Source organism: Bubalus kerabau, chromosome 9 (genome assembly GCF_029407905.1).
Source record: "Bubalus kerabau isolate K-KA32 ecotype Philippines breed swamp buffalo chromosome 9, PCC_UOA_SB_1v2, whole genome shotgun sequence".
Taxonomy (NCBI): Eukaryota; Metazoa; Chordata; class Mammalia; order Artiodactyla; family Bovidae; genus Bubalus; species Bubalus kerabau.
This window is the reverse complement of record NC_073632.1, coordinates 94,843,440-94,869,949: the sequence shown is the minus strand read 5'-3', so window position 1 is coordinate 94,869,949 and position 26,510 is coordinate 94,843,440. Positions and strand designations below refer to the sequence as shown.

General features: G+C 36.9%; 1 protein-coding gene across 1 annotated transcript in view; it reads left to right on the top strand.

Moving 5' to 3' along the window:
* The window catches only part of PPIL4 (peptidylprolyl isomerase like 4), a 40,162-nt gene extending 17,140 nt beyond the window's left edge, over positions 1-23,022 (top strand). Inside the window, exons 8-13 of the mRNA XM_055535919.1 lie at positions 609-733; positions 2,208-2,274; positions 3,747-3,858; positions 8,390-8,486; positions 13,874-14,021; positions 19,355-23,022. Of these exons, the coding sequence (XP_055391894.1) occupies positions 609-733; positions 2,208-2,274; positions 3,747-3,858; positions 8,390-8,486; positions 13,874-14,021; positions 19,355-19,603 (798 nt within the window). The 3' untranslated portion in view covers positions 19,604-23,022. The remainder of the gene's footprint in view (positions 1-608; positions 734-2,207; positions 2,275-3,746; positions 3,859-8,389; positions 8,487-13,873; positions 14,022-19,354) is intronic.
* Positions 23,023-26,510: the final 3,488 nt, after the last annotated feature.

Sequence of the window (26,510 nt, the reverse complement as noted above, 5' to 3'; positions counted from 1 at the left end):
TGTTCCATACTGCACAATAATGTGGAAAAGAATTGAGCATTACTTACGTAAAAGGCTAGATTCAATGTAATAGTATTTCAAAAGTTTAAAAACAAGCAAAACTAAACATATGTTAGGGATATATACCTGTGTGGTGAAACTAAATCTGTAAGAGAATGGCCAAGAAGGAAAACCAAAGGCTCATTTGTGGTGAGAGTAAAAGGATAATGGATTCAGGGAACATTTTACTGGTAGTTCTTAGGCTGGTTGGCACCATGGGGTCTTTTTATTTTCATGCTACTTAATTTAGATATACTTTTTGTAAATTCTTTAAAAAATAGATCAAGTACTTGAAAAAAGAAAAAGTAGAGATAAAACTGGGACTCTAAAGCCAGTAGACTTGGTAAATTTCACTTTACCATGTGTGAATACCATGCTTGTTACTGTTACTGCCAGGAAGAGTGGAGTTTTGAATTTTGAAATCTGTTTAGATCTCTTTCCCAGAGCCCACAGTTAATAATGTAAATTTAGATATTTTAGGGAATCAGCAATGTGGGCTAACTTCATGGTATTTATGATGGAAATGAAATAAAGGAGTTGATTTATATTCTTGTTTATTTATCATTTAGGTGGGAGACCTACCTGATGCAGATATTAAACCTCCAGAAAATGTGCTATTTGTTTGTAAATTGAATCCAGTGACCACAGATGAAGATCTGGAGATAATATTCTCAAGATTTGGGCCAATAAGAAGGTAGTTTTTAGAATTAGTGAAAGATTTAGAGAAACTAGGTATTGGTGGTTTTCTAATGACATTTTTGATGAGTCTGAACTATAGATGAAATTTATACTAGTGAGTTTTACAGATGAATATGTTGGATAGTAGGGAAGAAAAACACGTGTGTATGCGTATGTGTAGATATGTGTGTGTGTATGTGTTATAAATTGAGTGATTTTCTTAGAACACATACATTTCAACTCTAAAACAGGAAGTGAATGAACAGTTTAAGTGTAGTTCTATAGTATTTTCAAAAACCTTCTTTAATATTTTAAATGTTTATCTCATTTAAATTCTCCCTAGAATTTCCAGCAACTTATTCCAAAATTAATTTTAATCTAAATTTTCTAAAATTTTTCTTTTGGTTAATTTTGCCTGTGTTATTAATGCAAAAGTTTTGAAGCTAGTATTTCTTTGAGAAAGGGAAGTATTTTATAATTGATTAGAAGTATTATGTTTAGAATTTCCTTCTATTTCATGTTTTTTCTTCTGTGAAGCCATTCTTTATTATTCCTATTGAAAGAAAAATTTTTCTCTAGAAGACTACCTGATTTTATTCTTCCACTGACTGATAGTAATCATCTTTATAAAAAATTCTTATGCTGTTACATCTTATTTTTATATTGGATGTTATATACTGATTTCCTGCTAAGGAAGATGAGAATTAACCTCTGTTTCTATCCTACCCTGTTCATTCTCCCTGCCTGCTACTTTGGTTATGTCATAACTTTGGTTAAGTCTTTGTTCAATATTTACATTTTAATGTGTACTTAACATATCGCAACAGCTGAACCATGTGCTGTAATGTGATTGCTTTTCCTTTCACAATGTTTTTTTCTTCTCACAATGTTTTATATCCCTGTTTCATGTCATGTTTTTAAAACGAGGCTTAAGATACATGAGCAAAAAGGGTTAAACCAATTGCGTTAAATTCCACCTTACTGGCTGTTTTACTTGGTTATTAAGATGGATTGGTTCTATGTAATTGTTGTACTTATGGGATTAAATTTGAGCCTTGTTTATATTAAAATTAAAAAAAAATCATGTTTACTAATAACATGCATATATATATGAATGTGTGTGCATTATTCTGTAGTGACATTAGATAATCTATAGTTCATTTGTATTTGACTAAAAATAAATTATGATTTAAAAGAATTTTTAGCAGTAATTTCCCTTTGCTAAAGAAAAATTAAATATTTTTATCTTGTTCTCCAGTGTTTTAGGAATTTAGGATTATAGGCCTGTATAGGGCATTCATAGTAGAATCTAGAAAACTTAGTTACTAGACAGGTCAATTATTTTAGAAAATAATTATTATTTAAGATATTTGAAGGAATATAATTCTGTGAATTTAACTTTGCCTTTTAATAATTGGCTTATTTTGTTTTTTACTTTTGAGAAGTAAGAGTGAATGCTCTCTCTTTCTTTCTTTTTCCACACTTTCAAGTTGTGAAGTTATCCGGGATTGGAAGACTGGAGAATCCCTGTGTTATGCTTTTATTGAATTTGAAAAAGTAAGTCATAGTATAGCTATCTTAAATTTGTATTTTTTGTTGTTGTTGTTCTATGGTGTTAAAAAGTGCGAAAATGTAGAGAACTTTTTCTGGTCTGTAAGATTAGGAAATTAGTTTGCCTTTTCTTTAGCACCTAAGAAAAATAACTTTAATTATATTTGAATAGAGAGTAAGTTTAATATCTATTAATGTTAGTATATGTACTTTTACTTATTTTGGGTTCAAGATCAACCTGTGTGAATGTATCTAAAACTTTTTTAAAGTTTTAGGTAAAGTCCTTCACATTCTATAAATAAGTTTTCAGTGATATTTAGGTAGATATAATAATTGAGTAGTAGAAGGAAAACTAGCTTGAGTGTTATTATGATCTCAATACTAATTTGAACTCTGTCATTGACCAACTATTTTTTGATATTTGGCAGTTTATTTAGAATTCTTTTTTCTAGGTATTATTTGCCTTATAAATAAAATTTGAGGTTTGGATTAGATAGTACTTTCTAGATCTATAATAGGAACAACAGCTTTTATTACTCAAGTAATTTTTTTTAAGCAAGTGTTATGCTCACATTTAGGTCTCATAACTCTGAGACAGGTACTGTCCTCCTTTTCTAAATAAGTAAACTGGGACACACAGTGGTAGCACGACTTGTTTGAAATCGTGCGCCTAGTTAATGTCATAGCCTTCTGTCCAGCTGTTTTATTTTCAAAGAAATAGTTAATAACTCAGTTAACACTCTTTGTTACAAGTATTAACTACCCATATTTGTAAAATTGTTCAGATTGAAAGCATTGTAAATACTCATATATTTAGTATAATTCTTAAAAAATCATCAACTTTAAATGTGACTTATACAGTGGCTAGAAATATTTGTATTCTAGTTCTTCTCTGCACTTTTCTTCATCTGATAAATAAATACCAAAGCTGTTACTTACTCTTAAGATTTGAACTTAGATATGTCTGGTGCTGTTCCTACTACTTTGGGCCATTATGCTAGGCTATGTTATTTCTTTTTGTAACTCTGGACTGATATATATCCAGTAGTAGCTCATCCTGAATTATAATTGTTCCAAAGTATTTGTCACATACCTTCTGTATTTCAGGCAGTAGGTACTGCAACTGGCCCTTGGGGTTCAAAATGTATACTGGAGGGTTGAGGAACACAGACACATAACAAATTATACCTGTGTCATAACAAATTAGACACTGTGTCAAGTGCACCAGAAATAATATTTACAAGGTACATTGCTGTCAGCAGAAAGGACATCTCTCTACCTTTAGTTTGCTATGAATGTTTTTTTCTCATAGGATTGTTATCAGATTTAATTGAGGTAATAGATGCAAAGCATTTGGTGCATAAGTATTCAAATTTTAGTTTTAGTAACAAGGAACTTTTTGTATTTTCAGTATTTATTCTAGCTGCAAATATCTTTTCCATAAAGATTTATGCTTGAGTTTTTATAATTACTCTCAGGAAGAAGATTGTGAGAAAGCATTCTTCAAAATGGACAATGTGCTTATAGATGACAGAAGAATACATGTGGACTTCAGCCAGTCTGTTGCAAAGGTTAAATGGAAAGGAAAAGGTTTGTTGTTCATCTTCATTTGTTTCTGTTTTGCTTTGCATTCTTGTGTGTGTGTGTATCTCCTTTGACAGTGCTATTAATTAGAAATGTTCAGAGATGTAACTCCTGCTATTTGATTTTATGTAGCTGCTTTCTAGTGTCTAAGGTGGGTAGAGTGGGTGTGGGTGTGTGTGTGAGTGTGGGGATGTGTGTGGGTGTTTGTGTTTTAAACTAATGAGGAATATATTTTCTACATTTGACTTTTTATAAATTACTTATAATTACCCATTGCAGACATGACATGTTTCCTAAGTAATCATTATTACTTTGGTGGCTTGGTTCCTCTAGATGCAAAACTTTCTTTTGGCCACACCTTGCGGTGTGCAGGATCTTAGTTCCCTGACCAGGGATCGATCCTGTGCCCTCTGCAGTGGAAACAGGGTCTTAGTCACTGTACTGCCAGGGAAGTCCATGATGCAAAGGCTTAATTCTTCCTTCTAAAGTTTGTTTGCTTTAGTTGTTATATATATATAGCTCAGATGATAAAGAATCTGCCTGCAATGCAGGAGACCCGGGTTTGGTCCCTGGGTTGGGAAGATCCCCTGGAGAAGGAAATGGCAATCCACTCCAGTATTCGTGCCTGTAGAATCCCATGGACAGAGGAGCCTGGTGGGCTACAGTCCATGGGGTCACAGAGAGTCGGACACAACTAAGTGACTAATACACACACACACACACACACACACACACACACACACGGTACAAAATTGAAAAGATCAATGAAAAGGAGGTAGAACAAAGTCTCTTCCACTCCTGCCCTCACCCACCCAATTTCCCTTACCAGAGGTAACCACAGCTACCTGTTTCTTTTGTAACCTTCCACATATATTCTTTGAATATATCTAGTTATACATATTTATATATATATATATGCTGCTGCTGAGTCGCTTCAGTCGTGTCCAACTCTGTGCGACCCCATGGACTGCAGCCTACCAGGCTTCTCCGTCCATGGGATTCTCCAGGCAAGAACACTGGAGAGGGTTACTATTTCCTTTTCCAATGCATGAAAGTGGAAAGTGAAAGTGAAGACACTCAGTCGTGTCTGACTCTTAGCGACCCCATGGACTACAGCCTACCAGGCTCCTCCATCCATGGGGTTTTCCGGGCAACAGTACTGGAGTGGGGTGCCATTGCCTTCTCCATATATATATACACACACACACACACACACACATATACATGTAAAAAAAAGAAAGCATAACTGTTAGTCACTCAGTCATGTCTGAGTCTTTGCTACCCCATGGACCATAGCCTGCCAGGCTCCTCTGTCCATGGAATTCTCCAGGCAGGAATACTGGATGGGTAGCCATTCTTGCCTGGAGAATCCCAGGGACAGAGAAGCCTGTAGGCTGCCGTCTATGGGGTTGTGCAGAGTTGGACACGACTGAAGCAACTTAGCAGCAGCAACAGCATAAGCCATTCCCTTCTCCAGGGGATCTTCCCGACCCAGGGATTGAATCTGGGTCTCCTGCATTGCAGGCAGATTCTTTACCGTCTGAGCCACTTATTTGATGTTTAGGATTTCATTTCATGTTTTCCCATTTATATAACATATATTATATATGTGTGTATATATGTGTGTGTATATATATATAATTTTCTCCTTTAAAAAAGAAACACACACATATGTATGTTTTCTCCTTTAGTAAAGGAAAACAAATGGCTGCATGCTATACATAGTGTTTCCGTACCTTGCATTTTTCATTTAACAATATATCTAAGAGATAGTTTGTATCAGTATATAAAGTAACAGTTTATTCTTTTCAGTGGCTGTGTAGTGTTTGATTGAATCATGTATCATAATTTATTGAACCAGTCCTGTTAAAGCACAGTCAAGTTTCTAATCTTTTGTTCTTCTGTGTACTATGTGCTATTCCTATACATATTGATATTCCCCACAAATGCATATATATGTCAAATAAATTCCTCCTAGTAGTAACATACAAAACTTAGGTAGAATCTGTGTATACTGAAATAATACGGGTTTTTGATCTCTGATGCAGTGTTTTTAAAAGATTTCACTTTGGCAATTATTCACTATGTAATGCTAAATTTTACTAGGAATTCTAGAATTATTTTCTTTTTCTATATAACACTCCATTTCTCATGGTTCTTATGAATGTTCCCCCCCCTCCCCCACATGTGATAATTGCAGCTTTGTGGTCAAAAGAATCAAATAATTGTGGTCAAAAGAATGAAATAAGTACATTCAGGAAATGTAGACAAACACTGACCTAATGCATTATGGTTCTGGTCCCGTAGTACTGCCAAGTAGCTCTTCTGTGGAGCTTTTTTCCTAGAAAGCTAATTTAATTTTGTCATTTGGGATACATATGAAACAAATATAATTCTTCATTACAGAGAGGGAACTTGAAGCAGAACCTAGGGTCAGGTTTACCCAGATTTAAACCAGTCCTGAATCTAAATTTCTCTCTCAATTTTCTTTTCTTCCTAACCCATCTACCCACTTTAGAAATAATACTGCCTTCCTAAGGAGGCTCAGTGTAGTTTATTTACAGTAAAATGTCATAGGAGACATGCTTCAGTTTCTTGTGTGCTGTCATAAACATGTAATTTGCTGTTAATCTCAGTTCATGTTGAGATAATTTTATGTATTATGTTTTCACATTTAAAAAATCGAGTGGTATCCTATGCCCTGGGCTTCCCAGGTGGCTTAGTGGTAAAGAATATGCCTACCCTTGCAGGAGCTGCAGGAGACTTGTGTTTGATCCCTGCGTCGGGAAGATCCCCTGAAGGAGGAAATGGCAACCCACTCCAGTATTCTTGCCTGGAGAATCCCATGGACAGAGGAGCCTGGCAGGGTACAGTCCATGGGGTCACAAAGAGTTGGATATGACTGAGCGACTGAGCACACATCCTCTGTACCATTCACAGTGCTAAGTACTTTTCCTTAATAGCCTATGTGGTGATTCCAACAGCTCTGTGAAATGTTAATATTATTTTCAGTTCCTAAGTGAAGAGCATTTCAGAGAATTAAAGTTTCTTACCTACAACTTCTCACTGGAGTCAGAATTTGAATCCAGAATTTCTAACTTTAATCTGTTGCTCCTTCTGTACTTCATCCATGGTGAGACTTCTAATGGCAAGCACAAGGCAGACGCCTTTTCTGTGATGAAACCATGCCTATTTGTTACAGTTACCAGTATTTTAACTCTTTATGGTTGTTTGTTTCACATTTATATGAAACATTGTCTACTGGCTATTTCTGTTTCCAGAGCCTGAAATTGCCGAATAGGTTAATCTTGTCTTTGATGCTTACCCCTCTTTTTACTGTTTTTCTCTTCTGTTTAAATACCCTAGTGACAGTCAAGGTGTATATAGGTTTCTCAGTCAAAACACCTGCGTACCTCAAGTCGGCTTTATTTGCGCATGCCATCTTGGACCCTTCTGTAGCAGGCCTTCCCCTCTGGAAACATTTCCTCACAGTGGTTGAGGGGATGGGTCAGGCAGGTTAGTCAGCAGGTCTAGGACATAGACAGGAGCTGGATCCTCATCTGATAGAGACTAGGTTTGAGAGTAGAGAGGCTACATGGAATGCTCTCTGCTTTCATGCTCTGCTATGGTAGGCCAGTTAAATCCTGTTTTTCTGAAGGAATTGTTGATTTCATTTTTGGCCCTTGGAAACAGTAAAGGTACTCTTAAGAATTTCAGGGCAGAGTTTATCTTTGGTGCTGTCTTCAACCCTTTCCTCTTACATCTCTTTAGTGAAAATCTGTACATTTCCTGCTATCCCCTATTTGCTTGGTGCTCTGTTGAGATTTTGAGCACTATCTCTTGACAAATCAGAGATCTTTAAACTCTCACTTCTTCTAAATGTATAAGCCTCTCGGATCTCAGGTACAAGTCCTAAGCCCTCAATTTCCTTTGGGCCTAATGTTCTCATAGACTTAATGGCTCTACTTAAACCCTGCATTATTTTCCAGTGGTTGTATTCTTTGTGTAATTTGGGATTTGAAAATTTGGTGGTGTAATATTCATATATATCATTAGAGGGCAGCATATCACTACCTAACTAAATGGATTTCTGATTTCAGTTAAAATAATGGTGAAGAATGAATTACCTTGATTCTTTTGTTTTCTTCTCAGCCTTTTATATCCTCTGATACATGTGCTTAGGTGCTCAGTTGTGTCCAACTCTCTGTGACCCATGGACTGTAGCCCACCAGGCTTCTCTGTCCATGGGATTCTCTAGGCAAGATTCTCTGTCCATGGGATTCTCTAGGCAAGAATACTGGAGTGGGAAGCCATTCCCTTCTCCAGAGGATATTCCCAACCCAGGGGTCGAACCCCGGGTCTCCTGCATTGCAGGCGGATACTTTACCATCTGACCACCAGGGAAGCCCCCCCACCCCCACCCCTGCCTTGATATATATGCCACTTATAAAATAGTTCTTATGTATTATACCTCTTACAATTGTTATTCTTGATTAATCAGGTGATTTTTCTAAGCTCTTTTTTCTTTTTTAAATAGGTGGGAAATACACCAAGAGTGATTTCAAGGAGTATGAAAAAGAACAGGATAAACCATCTAATTTGGTTCTGAAAGATAAAGTAAAGCCCAAACAGGAGTATCCTTCACAAGAACTAGTTGGTCCGTATGTGTTGACCTTCTACTCTGGAGAGTACAATGTGATATTATCTTATGAAAAGACGATAGATAACAAGGCACCTGAATCCAGATGCTCTGTGACAAAATCAGTTTATCTCTTTTCACCATTTTATATATGTATACTTTGTTTTTTCAATATATTCTTTGTTGTGGGGAGAAAGTTAGGGTTGAGAAATTTTAAGCCTAATTCTTTTACCTCCCTACACTTAGGTTAAGGTTACCACTTATTTTCAGAAGATCTGCAAGTAAGAGTTGTATTTTATATATATAATCTTAATGTTTTAAATTTCTCACAGAAATTTATTATAGCTAAGCTAAACCCTTTGTAGTGGTGGTGTTTAGTCACTAAGTCATGTCCGACTCTTTGTGACCCCAGGGACCTCAGTGCGCCAGGCTTCCCTGTCCCTCTTTCTGCAGGATATACTGTCAGTCTAGCAACACATATTTATTGCACTCCTACTGTGTGCAAGAGTTGACGTCTATAGGATTAAAAAGAAATCCAGAGACTTGACCCTTTATAGATTTGTCCAAGTTTTAGGTTGAGACAAGTAAGAAGCAATGAAACATACTCTTCATATGATGTCATTTTAATTTGTTCATTGATACTCTCATTATAAACCAATCACTCCACACGTGGTTATTTCTTTTGCAGTTCTTTCTGGTGAGTGGTTTCTTTGTTTCCTAGTTTCTATTGGTGTTTTAGGGATACTCTTTCCCCATACTGTGTAAACATTTTTTTCCCCAAGAATTCATCGAGGAAAGATGAATATCAGGTTGACCTGTTGTGTATTTATTTTTTATTGTATTGGCTGCCTGCAGTGCCGTCCAGAGTTGGACATGACTGAAGCGACTTAGCAGCAGCAGCAGCAGTACACAAAGCATTGTAAGGTGTTAGAGCTGGATAATGTCTGGAGTGTACTGACATAATCAGCACGAGGGAAGCTTTCATGTGCAGACAAACCAGACAGTAAACTAAGATTGGTCTGAAAAGATGAACATTTGAGGGCGTGTGATTGAAATCTTAGAATCATAAAAGGTATGGATAGATACACTTGAGATTTATTCACCAAATCTTCGAAATTAAATTGAGGCAAATCACTAGAAACTGCAGCTGAAAGAGGGGTGTGTGTAGGACAAATGAAAAGGAGGTCACCGTGGAGTGTAAAGTAGAAGGAGCATATTCTGCTTATGGGTGTTGAGGCTGAGAAGGAAGGCTACCTAGTATAAGAGTGTTTTACATTCAAGGTGATAGATTGCTAAGAGTTAAGAAGGAAACTAGGCATGTTTAAGAATCAGTACCTAGCCCAGTGCTGTCTAACGAGATTTCTGCAGTGATGGAAATGTGCTGTATCTCCCCTGTCCAGTGTGGCTGCTAACCACATGTGGTTAGCGAGCATCTGAAGTGGAATGAGGAACAGGATTTTATAGCTTGTTTGATTTTCATTAATCTGAATTTAAGCCACTGCCCATAGCAAGTATTGAACAGTGTTGCTTTAACCCTTTGAAGCTGATACAGAAGACAGGCATGTCCTGGTGCAAACCACATGTTCAGAGACAGAATATTGAACAAGAGAAAGGAATTCATGAATCTGACCTAGTGGAATAATCTTTATGTTCTTGGTAATTGATAGGTTTCATTTTAGCAAGACATTTATTGTCTCAGGTACAGTAATAGAGGAATAGAACATATGTTTTCATATATATTTTCACATATATTACTTTATTACTATGGTGAACAAGGGGGATTCTGAAGATTATCTAAATACTGATAGTCAGAAAGACATGGGATGTACTTTATAGATCATGAGAGAGAAATTGCTATAAAACTATTAATAAGATTCAAAAATAGAGGTAGAAGAGGGAACTAGACCTTGGGAAGTAATTGGAGAAAAGAGGTCAGGGGTATCATGAAGTAGGATTTTGGAGAGATTTGACATCTTCTAAAAGTCTTGATGGTAGTAGTGAGTAGAAGATAGTGGATGAGCTAGGAAAGAAGAGATATAATGAGTGTCTTAGTATTACAAGTAATTAGCCAATACTTATTTGGTTGTTACATGCCCAGAGAAGTTTAGCTATGAAACATGCCCCCTGCCCACGTGGACCTTGTGTTGTATATTGGAGTTGGGGGAAAGAACAGACATTAAATAATCACCATTAATTAAATATGTTTAGAATGTTGCAAAGAAGTACATCTGTGGGATAGTTCAGTTCAGTTTAGTTCAGTCGCTCAGTCGTGTCTGACTCTCAGGGTCTTTTCCAATGAGTCAGCTCTTCACATCAGGTGGCCAAAGTATTGAAGTTTCAGCTTCAACATCAGTCCTTCCAATGAACACCCAGGACTGATCTCCTTTAGGATGGACTGGTTGGATCTCCTTGAAGTCCAAGGGACTCTCAAGAGTCTTCTCCAACACCACAGTTCAAAAGCATCGATTCTTCGGCCCTCAGCTTTCTTTATAGTCCAACAATATACATGACTACTGGAAAAACCATAGCCTTCACTAGACAGACCTTTGTTGACAAAATAATGTCTCTGCTTTTTAATATTCTATCTAGGTTGGTCATAGCTTTCCTTCCAAGGAGTAAACGTCTTTTAATTTCATGGCTGCAATCACCATCTGCAGTGATTTTGGAGCCCCCCAAAATAAAGTCAACCAGTTCATCCTAAAGGAGGTCAGTCCTGGGTGTTCATTGGAAGGACTGATGTTGAAGCTGAAACTCCAATACTTTGGCCACCTGATGCGAAGAGCTGACTCATTGGAAAAGACCCTGATGCTGGGAAAGATTGAGGGCAGGAGAAGAAGGGTACAACAGAGGATGAGATGGTTGGATGGCATCACCGACTCAATGGACATGGGTTTGGGTGGACTCCGGGAGTTGGTGATGGACAGGGAGGCCTGGTGTGCTGCAGTTCATGGGGTCGCAAAGAGTTGGATATGACTGAGTGATTGAACTGAACTGAACTGAAAAATAAAGTCAGCCACTGTTTCCACTGTTTCCCCATCTATTTGCCATGAAATGATGGAACCGGATGCCATGATCTTAGTTTTCTAAACATTGAGCTTTAAGCCAACTTTTTCACTCTCCTCTTTCACTTTTATCAAGAGGCTCTTTAGTTCTTCTTCACTTTCTGCCATATGGGTGGTGTCGTTTGCATGTCTGAGGTTATTGATATTTCTCCCAGCAATCTTGATTCCAGCTTGTGCTTCTTCCAGCCCAGTGTTTCTCATGGGGTATGGGACTTATAATAGAGGTGAGGGGTCAGAGGATCCTCAAATGATACTTTAAGTAGTGACATTAAAGCTACAACGAATATGGGGAGATGAGGGCTGAGGTGGGGTACTGTTTTCTTTAACTCTGGTCCATTATTTAAGGAATACAGTTTACATCTTCCCCCAGGACAGTCCAAGTATAATCATACACGTACACGCAGAATTGAAAGACAAGTTTATAAAATACTATTTTTATTAGATTCCATGTACTCTGTTTTCTGGTCTATGTTATTTTAAAATGCTGGCTTTCAGTGACCCACTAAATGGATTTTATACCCTGTTGAGTAGCAATTAGAAATACTCAGGAACTCTGATGCACTTTGAACAGAGCAGCATGTGTAGAGCAAACACTGAGGTGAAATCATAGGCAAGGGCTATTGGATTTGTATCCGGAAAAGGAGACTTATCCTTAAGGTACCGTGGAAACACTGTTACACGGACTAAAGGAAGAAAGAAGTTGGAGATAGTGGGGTAATGATAGAATGGTACAGGCTGGTTAGCTGTCGCCAGCCATCTTGTGAGAAGCCAGAGGGTGCAGTGTTTTCCTATTGCACGAGACATCCCTGAGGGAGCATAGAGCTGTGGCCTGGTGAAAAGAGACATGAAACTCCAGTCCTGAGGGATGTGTGTTTGCTTTTACTCTAGTCCCACACGCCACTAAAATAGTTCTGTGTTTTGGGCTTCCTCCTAATCTTTTTTTGAAAACCACTATTCTAGTCTTGCCTGTTTTAGGGTTTAAGATTATTGTTAGAGAGGTCTTAATAGTGTTACATTTTTTCTCATTCTCAGATATTGTAGTTTATTAAACACTTATTTCTAAATTAAAGCATACATTATTATAATTTTTATAATATATTTATGTGAAATTAAAAAAGATTCACTCATAGTTCTACCATTTAGGCAAATGATACGTTTTATTTTTCCTTGTTCCTTTCAAATCTTGATCTTTTACGAAGTTTTATAGTTATATACAATTTTTGCTTCAGGCTATTTTAACTTATAATTTTTTATAGACACCATGCCAGGTCATTTAACAGCATTCATTTGTCGTTGTTAATAACTCTCTTTATAATTCCATGTTGCAGTGCTCTGATGTGTTTATGTGTACCTTTATTACTAGGCGGCTTATTCTCAGTTTCTGTTGTTTAAGATAGATCCTGTTATGTATGCAGTCGGGCCTCTGCATCTGCAGGTTCTGCATCCGTGGGTCTCCAACTGCAGATGGAAAATATTCAGTAAAAATATACCAGAAAGTCCCCAAAAGCAAAACTTCCATTTGCTGTGGAGGCAGCTAGCTATTTATGTAGCATTTACATTGTATTTACATCTATTTACATCATATTTACATTGCGGTAGGTTTTATAAGTAATCTAGAGATGATTTGAAGTGTAAGGGAGCATGTGTGTAGGTTATAGGCAAACACTATGCTGTTTTATATAAGGGCCGTGAACATCTGTGGCGTTTGGTCTCCTTAGGAGGTCCTGGAACCAACCCCTGTGGATAGTGAGGGACAGCTGTGCCGAATTCACTTAACTTACTGTCACTTCAGTTTTTTATGAATTCTTATTTGAATTTCAACATGATAACTGTTGATATGCCTTGCTAAATTTTCTCCTATAGGACTGAAATTACACTCAAAAGAAGAATCACGTGAGTGTATTTTCATCTTACATAGCTTCTCTGGCATTGGGGTTTATAATGTCTTAATATTTTCAAGTTAAATATGTGCCTCATTTTCTAAGTTTAAATGTTTTCATTATTGACAAATAGGTTTCCTTGTTTTTTTAGTGCTACTTATATTTTTCATTTATGAATTCAATTTTTTCCCCTGTATTTTTTGCCCACTTACCCATTATAAACTGTTTATTTGAAACAAGAGTTCTTTCCATTTTTCCTGCCTGTGTAATGAAGTAAAATATGAATTAGTTTTGTTTTAGAAATATATTCTACGCTCTGAGATGCTTTTTGCTTTAAAAAGTTGTCTTTAGCCTCATGGCCTCCTTTGTTGACCAGATTCTCATATTTTGATGTATTATCTGTGTCAGTTCTCACATTTGTCCTTAACTAGCTGCTCCAGTGCCAAATACGAACTTGTACTAGATGAGCAGGCAGGAGACTCAAAGGCAGGTCACTCACACACAAGTAAAAAGCACAAGAAGAAGACCCGCCACTGCTCTGAAGAAAAAGAAGATGAGGACTACATGCCAATCAAAAATACCAATCAGGTACGTGCTGTTATTCAGACTCAGCTGTAGAGAAAGACATATGTCTTAATGATGTAATTTAGGAATAAAGGTATGCTTCTGAACAGGGATGGATGCGTTCTTAATTCTTAAGATGTAGAACGGTTTTACTTGGGTAATGAAACTTTAATTTCAAGAATATATATAACAGATTATAAAAGATTGTTTTCAGAGTAACTTAATATGTCATATAGTTCCACATTGTGAAGCAAGAATGATTTTCATCCCTATGAACACTTACTCATTCCCATCAAAAACAAGTGTGGTTATTGTAAAAAAAAAATCCTTCTAATTTATCATGTTAATTTATTACCAGGTGTTATATACAGCACTTATAGCTCTTGAGGTTTTAGAACCTGAAAAAAACATTTATGCCCTCCCATATGGTATATATGAAATAAAAGCCACATTAAATAAATAGTTAGCTTGATCATCCCCAAAGCTTTCCTAAACAGTAAATTTTCTAAGACAATGATAATAAAAATTCCCCAAAGAAAGTAAATTATAAAGAGAAGAAATCATTTCCAACCTGCAGTTTGGCTCTGAGTTAATTGAAAAGCAGATTACATTACAGCCCCTTGCTCTGGTTTTTACCACACGAGGACCTTTAAACTAGGCCTGGTAGATGAGGAAGCGTTCAGTTGGTGGGGAGGTTGGGGGAGCTCACGGCAGTGGGCATGTCAAGCAAAGACACAGAGATAGAGGGATGCAGTGTGATTGGCAGAGTAAAGGATTTGTCTGTCAGAAGAGCTAGGTTTGGGTTCTTTACCAGCTGAGCCACAAGGGAAGCCCAGATTCCTACATTGCTGATCATTAATGTGACCTCATCATGTAATTTAACTTTCTTGAGCCATGGTTTCCTCCTCTGTGAAATTGAGATAATATTTGTCTCCCAGGAACGTTGTTAAGATTAAGTGGAAACAAAAAGTGTGTGTGCAAACATTTTCTACATTGGCTGTAACTATTATTTTTACAGTCAGTATGTTTTAAATCACTTGAAATCATTTCTCTCTGTGGTAAGGCCATTAACTGGATTCACATTTCAGTCTTTTCCTTTTGATGTTTACAAATTGCTTAAAATATTTTCTATTGTAGTTTGAAAAATTGTGTGCTTCCAAAGTGAAGTCTACACGGTGGTACACATATGGCACCTAGCTACTATCCCTGTCCTCTCCCCCTTTTCTTCTTTCCCCAAAGGTAACCATTTTATGTGTTTTATGGCTTTTTTCTTTATTTCAAAAAATGACAGCAAATGCATGTTTTATATGTATTAGCACCCTATTCTCTAGACAGCATATCCTCCTACTCCTTGCTGTCATCCAGCAAGGATCTACTTTCTCTTCTTTCAGTTGCCCTTTTGCTATTTAAAGATTCCCATCATTCATGCCCTGCTCTCTGTTTTTAAGTTACACCCTTGTCAATCCCTCCAGTAATCCTCACATGAATCAGTGATAGTAACGTCTCTTGCGTCCTTGTAATGTGAGGTGGATGCTATTGTCTCTGTTCACAAGCAGGTGAAAGATAGAAAAGTTAAGCTACTTGCCAGTGTCTTAATGCAGCCAGTGAGTGGTGGAACCACAGTGTAAATCTGGACCTGGACCCCTACTGCTATTCCTCTTACCTGGAATGTATTCCTGTCAAAATTCTTTCCTAAATCTCCTTCCCTGAAATATATTCCTGCCAGCAGTTTTCTTTGCTAAACCAATTGTGAATTCTAATGTAGCTTGTCCCGTAGTATAATATTCCAGTGTCATCTAATAGGAACATCTCCCTATTAATTTTTATACTCTTATTAATTTAGCCACTGATCACCTCAACATCTTTTTTAATGGTAGCTATATCACATTTCTATGAATATTTAGCATGTTTTCCACTAAAACTCTATAATGATGCTAACTCCCATGAGTTGCCACAGCTCCTCATCTTACACTTGTACATGGAATCTGTGATGAATTTAGGCCTGAAATACACGTTGATGTGTTTGAGATAATCAGCAGTCTTTAAAAAATCTGAAAATGGGCTACATTTCAAGTCTGTGGTTCCCCGTTTGCACCCCTGCCTTTTTGTGAATCTTTCTTTGTCTTGCTATTTGATTACTTAAGACTTTACAGTAACAGCAGCAAATGTCCTTCCCTTTTGGCAATAATATTCTAACTTTATCTCTTCCCTTGAAGTGTATTAAAGCAGTTGTTTTTGGTTTTATACTTTGATTTAATAATATAGCTGCACTGATTTTCTTTTCCTTCTAATAAAATAGCATCCATATTTAAGATTTCAGTGGGCCCAATTTTTTTCTGTTATTCTGCTTTTTATCCTTTCAAGTTTAATCTCAAAAGTATTACATAATCATTAAAGGAAATTTTCAGTGCTAGGTAATTTTCAGGTACAGCTCAAATTTTCCTATTTCTTGGTCTTTTTGCTTGGTGAGCTTAGTTTCCTAAGAATGCTTTATTTCTTCAAGTGCTTTGTTTTTTATTGACTGACAGCCTTACTGTTCAATTTGAAATCTGTTTATAATTTTTCCACCTCATGTCTTAAATCCAGAGATGGTTACTGTGTTCTTGAGGTTTGAGTTTTACTGGGGTTACAGGAAATGAGTACTCAGCCGTGGCTGCCTGGCTGAGAAGCATCAGATTGCTTGCCTGTCCTCCTCTGTGCCTTTCATAGGTGTTCAGTATTCTTATAATTTGGAACTCTGTTTTTGTTATTTTAATCATTTAATATTATTTTAATGATTTAGATGTGACTAAATCTCCAGTTTACTGCCAGAGACCTCAGCAAAGGTTGATTTTTTAATTTTTTGACTACTCTACAGGAAGTCATTGGCTCAGTTAAGTTGATTGCCTTAAACTGGCCTTTATGGTATTCTTTCTTTTTTTTTAGCTGCATGCTTGTTTAATCATCATGTCTTATTTCTTAAATCTATAAAATGAGTAGAATTTCTAAAAATCCATACTGGAGATGACTTAGAGCTCATCTCAGTTGTTTCCCTTACCTTAGATATGAAGATCCTGACCCCACAAGCCCATGGACTTATAGTTTAGTAGGAGGACTGAAACTTTAACATTTTTTTAAAATTCAGTCAGATATGGCATTTTTTTTTCATTACTGCCCCTTTTTAAGTTTTATATGTAAAGTTACTGATCGGTTAAATAACTTTCTGCAACGTATGTGCATCTCTAGAGTCTCAGTTTCCTTATATCTAGAATGAGGATAACATTGTACTCTGCGAGCACTGAGCACTGTGCAGACACATACTTGGATCTATTCTAATATGGCTTCACCTAAACTTTTCTCCTTCATGCATACAGTGCTCAGTCTTCCTTGCTTTCAGTTTTCACATACACTTCTTGCATTAGCCTTCTTGCAGCTAATCCAAGCCCTAACTCACTCATCCTTTGAGGCTCATCTCAAGTCCTTTTTAGCTTCTCTATGAACCTTCACTGATAAATCTGACCTCAAGAGGATTTGTTTGACACCTTTCCTAAATAGCAAAGACCATTTGAACCTAGAACTGCCTGACTTCAGAGCTTGTGTAGCTTTGAAAACTAAGCCAAGTAGGAGAGGCTTTAAGATTTCAGTCCATTTTGGATTTTCAGCTTCCTCAATTTTTTTCAAAGAATTAAGTACTGTGTAATCTCTCTTTCTTATTTTAAACACTCAAAGCATTTAAGTGCCTGTTGGTATAATAATGTGCTGAAGACTTTATAGGATTGTCCATCAGTTAAAACAGTCTATCCATTTAAGAAGTTTATTGCCTCAACCAGCACTTGCTGTACAGTCAGAATAGTACGTACATATTTACATTTTGTGTATGTTACAGGAAGAACAAAAAAAGTCTTTTTCCTAGGGAGGTCACATTTTGCTCAAAAATAATTGGTAAAAGTTTAAGCTGAAACACCTACTCATTTTCTACCTCTGGGACTCTTAACAGAATGATAGGAACTATTAGCATTGTGGGAAATCGTGAATCCGTTTATAGGAGGTCTTCCACAAATGCTTTGGCATGTAACAGTCTTGTTAGGTCTGTTTTCCCGTACTGCAGTCCCTGTAATAAGCATAATGTATAGTATCTGGACATTATATGAAATAATTGTGAATTATTTCCTTAAAACCCAGCCCATAACCATGGGTATTCATCACTTGGATTTTAACCTTGACATTTGCATCTACTGTAATAATGTCTAAGGTAATAGAGTTGGGCACTTGGGAGTTCAGTCCTCAGAATTTCCCCTTTCTTTTGAGAAATCTTATAAGAAAGTTGAATTTTATCAATTATTCTTGAAAGAGCATTGGCTCTGATATCTTTAGATTTCAGCCACTTGCTGAGATACTCGTTTTGATCGAGGATAAGACATGAGCAGAGATAGAGTTGTTGTGCTGTAACTAGCCCTTTTCTGTATGGAAAAGTTACTGCTGCTACTTGAGGGGCTTCTCTGGTGGCTCAGATGGTAAAGACGGTAAAGAATCCACCTGCAGTCCTGGAGACCTGGGTTCAGACCCTGGGTCAGGAAGATCTGCTGGAGAAGGGGATGGCACCCACTCCAGTATTCTTGGCTGGAGAATTCCATGGACTACTGCTATGTAGTTATTGAAAATAGAAGTATACGTACCCACTTTGTCGTCTTTGGGGCAGTGAATTCTTTTTTAAAGAACTGTGTCAATGATTTTAATAAAACATTTATCGGCTATGTTAATAATGATTTTGATAAAAAACATTTAGTCTAAACAAGAAACTTTATTTAAAGATTTAGAGAGGAGCTGTTATAAAAAAATACTTTAAAAACAATTGCTCAGACCCAAGTATTCAGAATCTATCTTCTCTCCTCTTTAGACTGATTGACCTGTCTAAAATCTCTTTTGGATATGTTATTTAAATGATGTCTACTTTATAGCTTTCTTAATGGGGATTTTAGTAGTTTCATTGTAGATCAGTGATGGAACCACATTTTGGGGGAGTGGGGAAGGAGGGGGTGGAACGATGGCTGTGCATAACCAGAATTCTTGGTATTGCAATTTTGCCCAAAGACTTATTTCAACTGGGCTATTTCAGTTCCTTGTTTTTAGATGTGATCTTTCAGTTCAGCTGAAATAGTAGATACAAAGCAGTGAGATCAATGAGAAAATGGTTAACTCTTTTTCTGAATTGTTTTTGCTTTTTAATTTACAGGATTCTTGGTGTTAGTGGTAGTGTTCAAATTTGACCTGTTAAAATTGCTTGCTAATGGGAGACATGTCTTAAGTTTTGTGAATTGATAGTACCTACAAAATGATTATTTTACTGTTTCACTTATACCTCTCTATTTCTTTGATAGGATATCTACAGGGAAATGGGCTTTGGTCACTATGAAGAAGAAAGTTGTTGGGAGAAGCAAAAGAGTGAAAAGAGGGACCGACCTCAGAATCGAAGTCGTAGCCGATCTCGAGAAAGGGACGGCCACCATAGTAACAGTCACAAATCCAAATACCAGGCAGATCCCTATGAAAGAGAAAGGAGTAAAAAGAGAGACCGAAGCAGGAGTCCCAGGAAATCCAAAGATAAAGAAAAATCCAAGTACAGATGAAAGTCGAAGAACCAGACATGAGTGCTAACGTATTTACTCTTGTATAACTTGGAGTACCAGATGTTCAGATTTTGTATCAGAGCAGTTAAAGACTCTGCTTGTTATTTTTTTTCATAGTAGGATTATGGCCCTTTTAGATTAATACTGATTGTGTAGGGCGCTAAGAGACAATAAAGAACATTTTCTTTGTATACTTTTTTACACTAATTTTATTGTTCTACATAAATCAGTAGTTTTCATTTTTAAAGTCTTTCATATTTTCAGTCTTTATCTTTAATGAAGTATTTCATACCTGCAAAAATACACAATCATGTATATATAAGGTATAAAGAATAATAAATGTCCATGTACCAATCAGCCAACCTAGGAAATGAATATTGCTGGCGTTTTAAAAGTGCCCTCTCCTCAAATAATTATTATTTTGAATGTTGTGTTTGTCATTCTCTTGCTTATTACAGTTCTACAACATATGTAAATATCCCTAAATGAAGTACTAAGTTTTGTATTTTTTTGAATTTTATATAAATGGTATAATGTGTGTTTACTTCTGTGACTGGCTTTTTTCAACCTAGTGTCTTCTAAAAGTCATTTTTATTGCTATACTGTATTATATGACAAGTCCGTAATTTATCCATTCTTCTGTTGATGGATGTTTGGGGTTTTGGTGTTTGTTTTTTGTTGTTTTTTTTTTGCTGTTGTACACAATGCTGCTATAAACATTCTTTATCTAGGAATAATTTCTTGGTCATGTGATATGGATATTTTCATCTTTATAAGATAATGCCAAATTATATTCTGCAGTGGCTGTACCAGTTCATACCCCTAGGCACTATTTGAATTGCCTTTGTTTCACATGATAATATTTCATATCATATATCACATCTAGTACCTGCTAATTTCAGACTTTTTAATTTTGCCAATCCAGTGGCTGTTAAGTGGTATATTATTGTAGTTTCCAGCAAGAACACTACTATTATTCTTAGGTTTGTTCTTCTGTATAAAGCTTTTTTTTAATTCTTTTTCTCTGGTTGCATTAAAGGTTTCTCTTGATCACTGCTGTTAAGCACTTGGATTATGATGTGCTTGGTATAGTTTTTGTTTGTTTGTTTTCCCCTTCATGTTTCTTCTGCTGGGACTGTTTATCTGTAGGTTTATGGTTTTCACCAAATCTGGAATTTGGGGGGCTTTTTCATTTTTCGGGGTTTTTTTTGTCTCTGTCCTTCATTTCTTTCCCTCTGGGACTGTTAATTGTGTGTTAGACCACCTGACACTGTCCCGCAGCAAGCACTCTGGTGCTCTGTTTTGTTTTTTCTTTGTCTTTTTTTCCCTCTGTCTTCCAGATTGGTTTCAGTCGCTATGTCCTCAAGTTCATTAGCCTTTTCTCCTGAAGTATCTAATTTCTTATTAATCCTATCCAGTGTATTTTTCACCTCATACATTATATTTTTAATCTTCAGAAGTTCCATTTGGGTCTTTCTTAATCTCTTCTGTGTCTCTCCTTCCAGACTCCTGCTTTCCTCTTTTTTTGTTGTTGTTTTTTGTTTTGGACATCTGACATGTTATCTGTAATTACTATTTTGACCATTCTATCATCTACCATTTCTTGTCTGTTTCTATTGATTTTTTTCCCTGTCATTATTAGGTTGTAATTTTCTTCTTTGCATGCCTGATAATTTTTGGATTTTACATTGTTGGATGCTGGAGCTTATTCCTTTAAATATGTTGAGCTTTGTTCTGAGAGATAATTACTTAGAAGCAGTTTGATCCTTTCATAGCTTGCTTTTACACTTAATGATCTAGGACCAGAACAACCTTTAATCTAGAGCTGGTTTGGCTCACTACTGAGGTAATAACCCTTCTTAATAAGCCTCCTTCTTGCCTGGTTTATAATGAGTTTTCTCCACTCTGGCTATGGAGAATGAGAACTATCCTGAGCCCTGTATGAACTTGAATTTTACCACTTATTCCTTTCTGGTGGTTCTTTCCCACCTTTGGGTAGTTTTCTTAAGTGTATACACTGTTTAGCTGAAGCCTCAGGGGAACTCTGCAGATCTGGAATTCTCCCTTTGTAGCTCCCTCCTCTCTCCAGCACTCTGTTAGTCACTCAGTCGTGTCCAACTCTGTGACCCCATGGACTGGGGCCTGCCAGGCTTCATTGTCCATGGGATTTCCCTGGCAAGAATACTGGAGTGGGTTGCCATTTTCAGTAGTCTGCCCCACAGATTTTACCTTGGTGTCCTAAACGCTCCACTAGGGGAACGCCCAGGCTCTCCCTGCAGTTAGTTCAGGCAGTGGTAGGACTTTCCCTGTTTGTTCTCCTCTCAAGAGTCACTGTCCTGCACAGTTGTCCAGTGTCTGAAAAAGTCTGTTGTATGTATTTTCTACAGGTGTTGCATTGGTTCATATGGAGAAGGGAAATCCTGCCCCTGTTGCTCCATTTTGGCCAGAGCGGAAGTCTCATTGTTTGAATGTGCATTTCCTAAATGCTAACAAAGTTGAGCGAACTTCTTTTCATGTATATTCATTTCCTGAATGCTCTCAGTGAAAAGCTTATTTCATGTCTTTTGTGCATTTTATGTTATTGCCTTTTTATTTTATGTTTCCTTAAGGAGTTAGATTGTGGATACTAGTCCTTTTTTACTACTAAATGTTGTAAACATTTCTCGCCATTTGTGGTTACATTTTCACCTGTTGATGCCTTTGAAAGAGCACAAGTTGTAAATTCCACCTCCCCCACCTTTCTCCCCAAACTTTTTAATATGAAAGGTTTCATACATGTGTAGAAACACAAAAACATAACAAACCTCCATATATATTCCATCCAGATTAAACAGTAACATTTTGTGGTTGAATAATTTTAAAGTAAATTGAAAACATGACATTTCACCTTTCAGTATTTCACCATGCATTTTCTACAGTGTCCTCTGTAACCACGATAGTATTGTCACACTGAAAACAAACAACAATCTCATATTATGTAACACATACTCAGATTTCTCCCATTGTCCCAGGGATGTCATTTTTTGGTGTTGATTTGTTTTTAAACCCAGGCTCAACCATGCTTCATGTAGGGCTTGTTATTGTCATTTTATTCTCTTGATCTAAAAGAGTTTTCTGCCATCCTTCCACCCCAACCACTTTTTTTTTAAATGAGATTGAAGAGTTCAGGCCAGTTGCTTTGTAGAATATTCCACATTCTGAAATTATTTGATATATCTTCACGGTGTCCTCCATCCTTTCTGCTTTTTGTAAGCTGTGAGTTAAGTCTAGATATTTGATTAAAATTAGGTTATGCATTTTAGACAAATTTTTAAGTTTAATGTCAAATTTATTAACCTTTCCCTATATGTTTTGTGCTTTTTGTATTTTGTTGAAGAAATCCTTAATAAAGATATTCTGCTATATTCCAAAAGTATAAAGTTTTGTTTTTTACATTCAGTCCACATTGAATTGTTGGTGTGTATGTGTATGGTATGATAATAGGGATTTAAATTCACTTTTCCCCCCCAACATATGGCTCTAATCAGTTGTCCAAAATCTATTATGAAGTGAAAGTCGCTCAGTTGTGTCTGACTGTTTGCGACCCCATGGACTATACAGTCCATGGAATTCTCCAGGCCAGAATACTGGAGTGGGTAGCTGTTCCCTTCTCCAGGGGATCTTCCCAACCTAGGAATTGGACCGGGGTCTCCCACATTGCAGGCAGGTTCTTTACCAGCTGAGTGAGCCACGAGGGAAATAATGCTTTTTAAAAACCTGTTAGGAATAGTTCATCTATTTCCCATTGATCTGTCATAAGTTTCTATAGATTTGTGTGTGGGTTTTGTTTCATGGGTTCTCTATTCCGTTGGTTTATTGTTTATTCCAACACGAAAACCAAGTATCTATACTTCTATGGCTTTAAAGAAGTCTTGATATTTAAGCAACAACCCCCCCCTCCACCTGCCCACACCTGCTGCTCACCCACCCGCCATCTGTTTCATTAGCAATTTTTTCTGTATATTTGGAACCAACTTGTTAGGTTTCCCAGAGGATTCTGTTGCTACTTCAACTGTATTTATATTCAAACAGTAAATCACTTTGTGGCAACAATACCTTCATATATCTTCCTATTCAGACAGGCTGCGTGTGTGTGTGTGTGTGTGTGTGTGTGTGTGTGTGTGTGTATGCAAGCATGTGCTCAGTTGTGTCCAATTCTTTGTGATCCCATGTACTGTAGCCCACCAGGCTCCTCTGTCTATGGGATTTCCCAGGCAAGAATACTGGAGTGAGTTGCCATTTCCTTTTCCAGGGAATCTTCCCCATCCAGGGATCAAACCTGAGTCTCTGGCATCTCCTGCATCGGCAGGCAGATTCTTTACCACTGCACCACTGAGAGGCCCAAAGATAGCGAACCCCTCCATTTAATTCTTAGATTTTTCTTTTGAAAGCTTTTGAACATCTTTTGTTAGATTTACTGCTAGTTAATCATTTATGTTCTAATATAAATGATATATTACAAATGATTTTTTTCTGTTTCTTGACCAAAGAAGTTATATGTTTTATTAAATATCCCTGAAATATCCAGCCATTTTGCTACAAGTCTTATATTTAAAATTTGTATGGTTTTCTTGGGTCTTTTATGTGGACAATAAGTGTTAGTGGTATTCGTATAGTGCTTCCTGGCTAAAATTTCTAGTACTGTGATAAAACTTTCCTATAATCTTCCTTTTCTGTTTTATTCTTAACCGGATTTGATGTCCACATTATACAGTAAGTTTGTGACTGTTCCTTTTTTTCTATTAAATAGAAGAGAAGGATTGAAATAGCTCTTCCTTGAATGTTGGATAGAGGGTGCCTACAAAATTGACCTTAGCATTTCTTTGGTGAGAAAATTTAACTAATGATTAGATTTCAGTGATTATAGAATTCTTAGCTTTTCTGTTACTCTCACAGAGTTTATTCATTTTTGTTACTTTGTCTTTCTGTAAATGTTTTGTTTTCATTGATGTTTTCAATTTATGTGAAGATACTTGCAGTATACCTAGTTGATTTTTTTTACTGCCCTTTTAATTTTGTCTTACTTGGTCCTAATGTTTTAGTGTCTCAGAAACAGCACATAGCAAAATGCGTTGTTTAATCTGATCGTAACTGAAGAGTTTAGTCCTGATTATTTACTAATGTATTTGGATTTATTCCTACCACCTTATTTTGTGCTTTTTTGGGTTTTTTCCCTTCATTTTCTTTTGGATTAATTTAAAACATTAAAAAATATTCTGCCCTCTTCCCCCTCATCTTCTTTGTCCTGGGGAATTGCCTTTGAATTTCCCATCCATACTTAAAATATAAGGTAATATTTTGAAGATATTAGACACCTTTAAAGTTAAAATCACTGCTTTTCTAATTTTGTGCTATAATCCTCCAGTGTTTTAGTCTAGCTTGTGATTTAGTGTGTATTGTTATTACTGTTTTTATACAGGTAACTATTAGATTTACCCATGTGTTAATCATTTCTTTTACCCTCCATTCTTCTTGCATCTCAGATCTTCCACATAGTATCATTTTCCGGTTTTCTGAAGCACAACCTTTGATATTTCCTTGCATGTGCGTACTAAGTCGCCTCAGTCATGTCTGATTCTTTGCAGCCCTATGATCTGTAGCCCTCCAGGCTCCTTTGTCCATGGGATTTCCCAGGCAAGAACACTGGAGTGGGCTGCCATTTCCTTCTCCAGGGGAACTTCCTGACCCAGGGATAAAAACCTGCCTCTCTTATGTCTCCTGCATCGGCAGGCTCTTCACCACCAGTGCCGCCTGGGAAACTGGCCACAAAAACAAATTAACTGCTGATACATAGCTTCCCCATTTAAGTTTTTTGAGAATTTGAATCTTTCATTTTTTTCTGCTAACTTATGTATAGTGGCTTCTTTTTTACGTGTTTCTGATTTTTTTAAACGTAATTTGGGACTCTTGAGGTATCTAAACTGAGCATGCTTTTCTCTAAAGAAGATTTACGTTTGTTTTTTAGGCTTCAGGTGATGCTGTCACCTAGGGCCACTTTAATTTCTTGGCTCACAATTTCCATGTGCATACATAGTGTAATTTTGAACCATAAAACATACAGTATACAAAATATCAAGGGAAATAAATCTGTTAGTATGATCCATCTCCATTTCCACCCTTGCAGAGCTGGGAAGATGCTTGCAGATCCCCCCCACCCCCCACCCCCAGCCTAGCCCTTCTCTGATGGAGAGCTCTTCTATTCTCCTGGCTTCATGTGAAAATCTTAGATTCCGTTTTCCAACTTTCTATCAAGGCTAAAGACTAGTCTTCATCAACGTCTTTCAACACCGTGGCCTGAGGCCCTTAGTCCCCAAAGCTCTACATTCATGGCTGGTGGTTAACTTATTTTGTTCATATATTTTCGGTCTTGAGGAAATTCCCCAACTGTCTTACAGTCTCATCAGTGCACTTAAAGTGCGATTGCTGTAACTTATCTCGATTTATCTGGCATGTGCATGTTTTACAGAGAGTAGCAAGAGGGGAATGGAGGTGTTACAGTTCAGAATATCCAGGCAACTATACTGTCTGGAAACTCCCATGGACAGAGGAGCCTGTAGGCTGCAGTCCATGGGGTCGCTAAGAGTCAGACACGACTGAGCGACTTCACTTTCACTTTTCACTTTCATGCAGTGGAGAAGGAAATGGCAACCCACTCCAGCGTTCTTGCCTGGAGAATCCCAAGGATGGAGGAGCCTGGTAGGCTGCCGTCTACGGGGTCACACAGTGTCGGACACGACTGAAGCAACTTAGCAGCAGCAGCAGCATACTGCTAAGAGCAGGTGTCTCTCTGGTTGCATAAGTAGTTCTTAGGCATCAATAGAAGAAAGCTGTATAGATATTGCATAAAAAACTATCCTGAATACAGAAA